Source organism: Electrona antarctica, assembly GCF_951216825.1.
Source record: "Electrona antarctica genome assembly, contig: scaffold_306, whole genome shotgun sequence".
NCBI lineage: Eukaryota > Metazoa > Chordata > Actinopteri > Myctophiformes > Myctophidae > Electrona > Electrona antarctica.
In genome coordinates this window covers 149,616-159,615 of record NW_027638739.1, presented here as the reverse complement: position 1 = coordinate 159,615, position 10,000 = coordinate 149,616, and the positions used below count along the sequence as shown (strand labels likewise).

General features: G+C 50.7%; 1 protein-coding gene across 1 annotated transcript in view; it reads left to right on the top strand.

Annotated features, from left to right (window-relative positions):
- Positions 1 to 10,000, top strand: part of LOC306917762 (scavenger receptor class F member 2-like) — a gene marked incomplete at both ends in the record, with an annotated part of 39,569 nt that overhangs the window by 4,374 nt on the left and 25,195 nt on the right. Inside the window, one exon of the mRNA XM_079530673.1 lies at positions 9,899 to 10,000. This exon is cut by the window's right edge and continues 2 nt beyond it. Coding sequence (XP_079386799.1) covers positions 9,899 to 10,000 — 102 coding nt within the window. The remainder of the gene's footprint in view (positions 1 to 9,898) is intronic.

Sequence of the window (10,000 nt, the reverse complement as noted above, 5' to 3'; positions counted from 1 at the left end):
AAACGCACACACAAAAAACTTAACTTAAAAAAAAACTTAACTTAAAAAAAAACTTAACTTAAAAAAAAAACTTAAAAAGGAAAAACTTTAAAAGGAAAGAAAAACTTAAAAAAAACTTAACTTAAAAAAAAACTTAAAGGAAAAACTTTAAAAGGAAAGAAAAACTTAAAAAAAAACTTAACTTAAAAAAAAAACTTAAAGGAAAAACTTTAAAAGGAAAGAAAAACTTAAAAAAAACTTAACTTAAGAAAAAAACTTAAACACAAAAAAAGAGAACTTAAAAAAAACCTTACAAAATTACGTAATTTATTCTAATTGTTGTTTTTGCAATTTACGAGCTGCGTTCGCTTCCCGCGTTCGCGCGTCTTACTTGTTGTTAATGGCATTTAATGTTTGTGTTAGTGACTAAACAAAACTTAAACATTTAAACATAAAAGGAGCAACTTGGACACTCAGGCATGAAGGAAGCATGAGTTCAAGTCCGTTGCTCTCCCCATGTCCCCCATATATGGGGACTAGGTTGGCGGAGGGTGTGTAGAGCCCAGGATCACATTAGATAATTGACACAGGTGAAAAATGGGTTACAAAATCGTGGGATAAAAATTATAAAAATATATATTAAAACAATAATAATAATAATTAGACTCTGTCCATTGTCAATGGCGTTTTTAATATTTGTTTAACTGAGGAAGGTCGCAAGACCGAAACGTTGCTTTAATAAAATGATCTGAACCCAGCAAGTGGCAGTGTGCGGGTGTCCCTCCTTTCACAATGTTTGTTTAACTAATAACACAAATTAAACCTGTATATAGAAGGGGGCGGGGCATGGCGCCCCTCAACCTGTATATAGAAGGGGAATGGCGCCCCTCAACCTGTATATAGAAGGGGCATGGCGCCCCTCAACCTGTATATAGAAGGGGGCGGGGCATGGCGCCCCTCAGAGGGGCATGGCGCCCCTCAACCTGTATATAGAAGGGGCATGGCGCCCCTCAACCTGTATATAGAAGGGGCATGGCGCCCCTCATAAACCTGTATATAGAAGGGGCATGGCGCCCCTCATAAACCTGTATATAGAAGGGGCATGGCGCCCCTCAACCTGTATATAGAAGGGGCGTGGCGCCCCTCAACCTGTATATAGAAGGGGCATGGCGCCCCTCAACCTGTATATAGAAGGGGCATGGCGCCCCTCAAAAACTAGCAAAACTAACTAGAATAACTAGAATTAGTTTTAGGCTTTGTCAAAATATTTTAAATAATAGTAAAAAAATAGCAGATCTACAAGCTCACGATGCGTTGCGAGGGATTTTAATTGACTGTATCTGACCTGATTGAATCTTGCTCCTGACTATTACAAACTAAAACTAAAACTAAGACTAAAACTAATACCAGTAAGACCTCGCCCTCAAGGACAAAACAAAACACCCTTATTTTGAAATGGGCTTTGAGAGGAAATATGTGACTATGGGCACATCGTCAAGCCAGTGTTGGTCCTATGGTCCTATGGTCCTATGGTCCTATGGTCCTATGGTCCTATAGTCCTATGGTCCTATGGTCCTATGGTCCTATGGTCCTATGGTCCTATGGTCCTATGGTCCTATGGTCCTATGGTCCTATAGTCCTATGGTCCTATGGTCCTATGGTCCTATGGTCCTATGGTCCTATAGTCCTATGGTCCTATGGTCCTATGGTCCTATGGTCCTATGGTCCTATGGTCCTATAGTCCTATGGTCCTATGGTCCTATGGTCCTATGGTCCTATGGTCCTATGGTCCTATGGTCCTATGGTCCTATGGTCCTATAGTCCTATGGTCCTATGGTCCTATGGTCCTATGGTCCTATGGTCCTATGGTCCTATGGTCCTATGGTCCTATGGTCCTATGGTCCTATGGTCCTATGGTCCTATGGTCCTATAGTCCTATGGTCCTATGGTCCTATGGTCCTATGGTCCTATGGTCCTATGGTCCTATGGTCCTATGGTCCTATAGTCCTATGGTCCTATGGTCCTATGGTCCTATGGTCCTATGGTCCTATGGTCCTATGGTCCTATGGCGGTGCGTAACGTTGGTCCTATGGCGGTGCGTAACTAAAGCCAGTGTTGGTCCTATGGCGGTGCGTAACTAAGCCAGTGTTGGTCCTATGGCGGTGCGTAACTAAAGCCAGTGTTGGTCCTATGGCGGTGCGTAACTAAGCCAGTGTTGGTCCTATGGCGGTGCGTAACTAAGCCAGTGTTGGTCCTATGGCGGTGCATAACTAAAGCCAGTGTTGGTCCTATGGCGGTGCGTAACTAAAGCCAGTGTTGGTCCTATGGCGGTGCGTAACCAAGCCAGTGTTGGTCCTATGGCGGTGCGTAACTAAAGCCAGTGTTGGTCCTATGGCGGTGCGTAACTAAAGCCAGTGTTGGTCCTATGGCGGTGCGTAACCAAGCCAGTGTTGGTCCTATGGCGGTGCGTAACTAAAGCCAGTGTTGGTCCTATGGCGGTGCGTAACTAAAGCCAGTGTTGGTCCTATGGCGGTGCGTAACTAAAGCCAGTGTTGGTCCTATGGCGGTGCGTAACTAAAGCCAGTGTTGGTCCTATGGCGGTGCGTAACCAAGCCAGTGTTGGTCCTATGGCGGTGCGTAACTAAAGCCAGTGTTGGTCCTATGGCGGTGCGTAACTAAAGCCAGTGTTGGTCCTATGGCGGTGCGTAACTAAAGCCAGTGTTGGTCCTATGGCGGTGCGTAACCAAGCCAGTGTTGGTCCTATGGCGGTGCGTAACTAAAGCCAGTGTTGGTCCTATGGCGGTGCGTAACTAAAGCCAGTGTTGGTCCTATGGCGGTGCGTAACTAAGCCAGTGTTGGTCCTATGGCGGTGCGTAACTAAGCCAGTGTTGGTCCTATGGCGGTGCGTAACTAAAGCCAGTGTTGGTCCTATGGCGGTGCGTAACTAAAGCCAGTGTTGGTCCTATGGCGGTGCGTAACTAAAGCCAGTGTTGGTCCTATGGCGGTGCGTAACTAAAGCCAGTGTTGGTCCTATGGCGGTGCGTAACTAAAGCCAGTGTTGGTCCTATGGCGGTGCGTAACTAAAGCCAGTGTTGGTCCTATGGCGGTGCGTAACTAAAGCCAGTGTTGGTCCTATGGCGGTGCGTAACTAAAGCCAGTGTTGGTCCTATGGCGGTGCGTAACTAAAGCCAGTGTTGGTCCTATGGCGGTGCGTAACTAAAGCCAGTGTTGGTCCTATGGCGGTGCGTAACTAAAGCCAGTGTTGGTCCTATGGCGGTGCGTAACTAAAGCCAGTGTTGGTCCTATGGCGGTGCGTAACTAAAGCCAGTGTTGGTCCTATGGCGGTGCGTAACTAAAGCCAGTGTTGGTCCTATGGCGGTGCGTAACTAAAGCCAGTGTTGGTCCTATGGCGGTGCGTAACTAAAGCCAGTGTTGGTCCTATGGCGGTGCGTAACTAAAGCCAGTGTTGGTCCTATGGCGGTGCGTAACTAAAGCCAGTGTTGGTCCTATGGCGGTGCGTAACTAAAGCCAGTGTTGGTCCTATGGCGGTGCGTAACTAAAGCCAGTGTTGGTCCTATGGCGGTGCGTAACTAAAGCCAGTGTTGGTCCTATGGCGGTGCGTAACTAAAGCCAGTGTTGGTCCTATGGCGGTGCGTAACTAAAGCCAGTGTTGGTCCTATGGCGGTGCGTAACTAAAGCCAGTGTTGGTCCTATGGCGGTGCGTAACTAAAGCCAGTGTTGGTCCTATGGCGGTGCGTAACTAAAGCCAGTGTTGGTCCTATGGCGGTGCGTAACTAAATCAAGCCAGTGTTGGTCCTATGGCGGTGCGTAACTAAGCCAGTGTTGGTCCTATGGCGGTGCGTAACTAAAGCCAGTGTTGGTCCTATGGCGGTGCGTAACTAAGCCAGTGTTGGTCCTATGGCGGTGCGTAACTAAAGCCAGTGTTGGTCCTATGGCGGTGCGTAACTAAAGCCAGTGTTGGTCCTATGGCGGTGCGTAACTAAAGCCAGTGTTGGTCCTATGGCGGTGCGTAACTAAAGCCAGTGTTGGTCCTATGGCGGTGCGTAACTAAAGCCAGTGTTGGTCCTATGGCGGTGCGTAACTAAAGCCAGTGTTGGTCCTATGGCGGTGCGTAACTAAAGCCAGTGTTGGTCCTATGGCGGTGCGTAACTAAGCCAGTGTTGGTCCTATGGCGGTGCGTAACTAAGCCAGTGTTGGTCCTATGGCGGTGCGTAACTAAAGCCAGTGTTGGTCCTATGGCGGTGCGTAACTAAGCCAGTGTTGGTCCTATGGCGGTGCGTAACTAAGCCAGTGTTGGTCCTATGGCGGTGCGTAACTAAGCCAGTGTTGGTCCTATGGCGGTGCGTAACTAAGCCAGTGTTGGTCCTATGGCGGTGCGTAACTAAGCCAGTGTTGGTCCTATGGCGGTGCGTAACTAAGCCAGTGTTGGTCCTATGGCGGTGCGTAACTAAGCCAGTGTTGGTCCTATGGCGGTGCGTAACTAAGCCAGTGTTGGTCCTATGGCGGTGCGTAACTAAGCCAGTGTTGGTCCTATGGCGGTGCGTAACTAAGCCAGTGTTGGTCCTATGGCGGTGCGTAACTAAGCCAGTGTTGGTCCTATGGCGGTGCGTAACTAAGCCAGTGTTGGTCCTATGGCGGTGCGTAACTAAAGCCAGTGTTGGTCCTATGGCGGTGCGTAACTAAAGCCAGTGTTGGTCCTATGGCGGTGCGTAACTAAGCCAGTGTTGGTCCTATGGCGGTGCGTAACTAAAGCCAGTGTTGGTCCTATGGCGGTGCGTAACTAAAGCCAGTGTTGGTCCTATGGCGGTGCGTAACTAAAGCCAGTGTTGGTCCTATGGCGGTGCGTAACTAAGCCAGTGTTGGTCCTGGCGGTGCGTAACTAAAGCCAGTGTTGGTCCTATGGCGGTGCGTAACTAAATCAAGCCAGTGTTGGTCCTATGGCGGTGCGTAACTAAAGCCAGTGTTGGTCCTATGGCGGTGCGTAACTAAATCAAGCCAGTGTTGGTCCTATGGCGGTGCGTAACTAAAGCCAGTGTTGGTCCTATGGCGGTGCGTAACTAAAGCCAGTGTTGGTCCTATGGCGGTGCGTAACTAAAGCCAGTGTTGGTCCTATGGCGGTGCGTAACTAAAGCCAGTGTTGGTCCTATGGCGGTGCGTAACTAAATCAAGCCAGTGTTGGTCCTATGGCGGTGCGTAACTAAGCCAGTGTTGGTCCTATGGCGGTGCGTAACTAAATCAAGCCAGTGTTGGTCCTATGGCGGTGCGTAACTAAATCAAGCCAGTGTTGGTCCTATGGCGGTGCGTAACTAAAGCCAGTGTTGGTCCTATGGCGGTGCGTAACTAAATCAAGCCAGTGTTGGTCCTATGGCGGTGCGTAACTAAAGCCAGTGTTGGTCCTATGGCGGTGCGTAACTAAAGCCAGTGTTGGTCCTATGGCGGTGCGTAACTAAATCAAGCCAGTGTTGGTCCTATGGCGGTGCGTAACTAAAGCCAGTGTTGGTCCTATGGCGGTGCGTAACTAAATCAAGCCAGTGTTGGTCCTATGGCGGTGCGTAACTAAAGCCAGTGTTGGTCCTATGGCGGTGCGTAACTAAAGCCAGTGTTGGTCCTATGGCGGTGCGTAACTAAAGCCAGTGTTGGTCCTATGGCGGTGCGTAACTAAATCAAGCCAGTGTTGGTCCTATGGCGGTGCGTAACTAAAGCCAGTGTTGGTCCTATGGCGGTGCGTAACTAAAGCCAGTGTTGGTCCTATGGCGGTGCGTAACTAAATCAAGCCAGTGTTGGTCCTATGGCGGTGCGTAACTAAGCCAGTGTTGGTCCTATGGCGGTGCGTAACTAAAGCCAGTGTTGGTCCTATGGCGGTGCGTAACTAAGCCAGTGTTGGTCCTATGGCGGTGCGTAACTAAAGCCAGTGTTGGTCCTATGGCGGTGCGTAACTAAAGCCAGTGTTGGTCCTATGGCGGTGCGTAACTAAGCCAGTGTTGGTCCTATGGCGGTGCGTAACTAAAGCCAGTGTTGGTCCTATGGCGGTGCGTAACTAAAGCCAGTGTTGGTCCTATGGCGGTGCGTAACTAAGCCAGTGTTGGTCCTATGGCGGTGCGTAACTAAAGCCAGTGTTGGTCCTATGGCGGTGCGTAACTAAAGCCAGTGTTGGTCCTATGGCGGTGCGTAACTAAATCAAGCCAGTGTTGGTCCTATGGCGGTGCGTAACTAAAGCCAGTGTTGGTCCTATGGCGGTGCGTAACTAAAGCCAGTGTTGGTCCTATGGCGGTGCGTAACTAAATCAAGCCAGTGTTGGTCCTATGGCGGTGCGTAACTAAGCCAGTGTTGGTCCTATGGCGGTGCGTAACTAAAGCCAGTGTTGGTCCTATGGCGGTGCGTAACTAAATCAAGCCAGTGTTGGTCCTATGGCGGTGCGTAACTAAGCCAGTGTTGGTCCTATGGCGGTGCGTAACTAAGCCAGTGTTGGTCCTATGGCGGTGCGTAACTAAGCCAGTGTTGGTCCTATGGCGGTGGTCCTATGGCGGTTGGTCCTATGGCGGTGCGTAACTAAATCAAGTCTCTCGACATGTGCATCCGTTGTTGTTGCATATGGAATAATAACATATACTTCTTTTTTTTATCCCACGATTTTGTAACCCATTTTTCACCCCTGTGTCAATTATCTAATGTGATCCTGGGCTCTACACACCCTCCGCCAACCTAGTCCCCATATATGGGGGACATGGGGAGAGCAACGGCCTTGAACTCACGCTTCCTTCATGCCTGAGTGTCCAAGTTGCTCCTTTACACCTGACAGGGGGGAGTTTCCCTGGTTGGACGTAGCGCGTGGAAGGAACACGTTATTCCGACCAGTTCCTTTCCCCTCCATCAGGCGCCCCGGCTGGCCAGGGGGAGGCAGTTTAGAGACCAGGATTACTGCATGTTTTTGTGAGGGTACCTACCCTAGGGGACACGGGGAGAACATGTGAGGGTACCTACCCTAGGGGACACGGGGAGAACATGTGAGGGTACCTACCCTAGGGGACACGGGGAGAACATGTGAGGGTACCTACCCTAGGGGACACGGGGGGAACATGTGAGGGTACCTACCCTAGGGGACACGGGGAGAACATGTGAGGGTACCTACCCTAGGGGACACGTGGAGAACATGTGAGGGTACCTACCCTAGGGGACACGTGGAGAACATGTGAGGGTACCTACCCTAGGGGACACGGGGAGAACATGTGAGGGTACCTACCCTAGGGGACACGGGGAGAACATGTGAGGGTACCTACCCTAGGGGACACGGGGAGAACATGTGAGGGTACCTACCCTAGGGGACACGGGGAGAACATGTGAGGGTACCTACCCTAGGGGACACGGGGAGAACATGTGAGGGTACCTACCCTATAGGGGACATGGGGAGAACATGTGAGGGTACCTACCCTAGGGGACACGGGGAGAACATGTGAGGGTACCTACCCTAGGGGACACGGGGAGAACATGTGAGGGTACCTACCCTATAGGGGACACGGGGAGAACATGTGAGGGTACCTACCCTAGGGGACACGGGGAGAACATGTGAGGGTACCTACCCTAGGGGACACGGGGGGAACATGTGAGGGTACCTACCCTAGGGGACACGGGGAGAACATGTGAGGGTACCTACCCTAGGGGACACGGGGAGAACATGTGAGGGTACCTACCCTAGGGGACACGGGGAGAACATGTGAGCGTACCTACCCTATAGGGGACACGGGGAGAACATGTGAGGGTACCTACCCTAGGGGACACGGGGAGAACATGTGAGGGTACCTACCCTAGGGGACACGGGGAGAACATGTGAGGGTACCTACCCTAGGGGACACGGGGAGAACATGTGAGGGTACCTACCCTAGGGGACATGGGGAGAACATGTGAGGGTACCTACCCTAGGGGACACGGGGAGAACATGTGAGGGTACCTACCCTAGGGGACACGGGGAGAACATGTGAGGGTACCTACCCTAGGGGACACGGGGAGAACATGTGAGGGTACCTACCCTAGGGGACACGGGGAGAACATGTGAGGGTACCTACCCTATAGGGGACACGGGGAGAACATGTGAGGGTACCTACCCTAGGGGACACGGGGAGAACATGTGAGGGTACCTACCCTAGGGGACACGGGGGGAACATGTGAGGGTACCTACCCTAGGGGACACGGGGAGAACATGTGAGGGTACCTACCCTATAGGGGACACGGGGAGAACATGTGAGGGTACCTACCCTAGGGGACACGGGGAGAACATGTGAGGGTACCTACCCTAGGGGACACGGGGAGAACATGTGAGGGTACCTACCCTAGGGGACACGGGGAGAACATGTGAGGGTACCTACCCTAGGGGACACGGGGGGAACATGTGAGGGTACCTACCCTATAGGGGACACGGGGAGAACATGTGAGGGTACCTACCCTAGGGGACACGGGGAGAACATGTGAGGGTACCTACCCTAGGGGACACGGGGGGAACATGTGAGGGTACCTACCCTAGGGGACACGTGGAGAACATGTGAGGGTACCTACCCTAGGGGACACGGGGAGAACATGTGAGGGTACCTACCCTAGGGGACATGGGGAGAACATGTGAGGGTACCTACCCTAGGGGACACGGGGAGAACATGTGAGGGTACCTACCCTAGGGACACGGGGGGAACATGTGAGGGTACCTACCCTAGGGGACACGGGGAGAACATGTGAGGGTACCTACCCTATAGGGGACACGGGGAGAACATGTGAGGGTACCTACCCTAGGGGACACGGGGAGAACATGTGAGGGTACCTACCCTAGGGGACACGGGGAGAACATGTGAGGGTACCTACCCTAGGGGACACGGAGGGAACATGTGAGGGTACCTACCCTAGGGGACACGGGGAGAACATGTGAGGGTACCTACCCTAGGGGACACAGGGAGAACATGCAAACTCCACACACAAAGACCCTTATACTTATACATATACTTTTATGAAGCAATATTTTAACTGCTACTTGGAGTTTAGGGCCTCGGGGATAGCATAGCAGGCGTTCTGTTTTCAAAACAAAGGGTGAGTTATTGAACAGAACTATAGCCCTGAAATACGATGTCATACGAGCGCCATGTGAACCATGGCTGGAACAGAACTGACTGTTCTTCGATTTTTCAAAAATAGCAGACCTACAAGCTCGTAGCGCGCCACTCGGTGGCACGCTATGAGCTTGTAGATCTGCTATTCTTCAATTGCTAAAGCATAACATAATTCTAACACCAAAAGGGGTTCCCGCCCAGAATGGGTACAAGTATTGTTGATGAGATTGTTCAGTGGGGTTCGGCCGGGGACCCCCAGGGGTCCTTGAGGGAGTTCCAGGGGGTCCCCAGCTAAATGATAGTTTGGAACCAAATGGACCCTTTTGGGTCTGAGAGTGTACAAAATGGAACCCTCAGAGTTAAATTAACGTTGATTTTACAATTATAAATTGAGGGTCCCAGAGATAGAAATGCCATTAAATGGGGGTCCGTAGACTAATGCATGTCAAACTGGGGGGTCCTTGAAATTAAACAGGTTGAGAATCACTGCTAGAGCCGTAAAAATAATGGTTCAAGTGGTTAATATAATAGCTATAATGCATCAGGTCTAAAATGGGTTATAACAGTCAAACAGGAAAATAAAAAACGAATAAACTATATTAACCCATTTTGGGCGGGAACCCCTTTTTGGTGTTAGCATTATGTTATGCTTTAGCTATTGAAAAATAGCAGATCTACAAGCCCATAGCGCGCCACCGAGTGGCGCGCTATGGGCTTGTAGGTCTGCTATTTTTGAAAAATAGAATCTGATCTCAGGTCCAAATGGGTTAATCTATAATAACCTAACCCTGGTACTGTCTCTCTACTTCCAGCTGCAACATGACGTGTCAGCTGGGCCAGTATGGAGTGAACTGCAACAGAACCTGCTCCTGCAACGACAAGAACTGCAACCCTGTGTCTGGCGCCTGCAACCT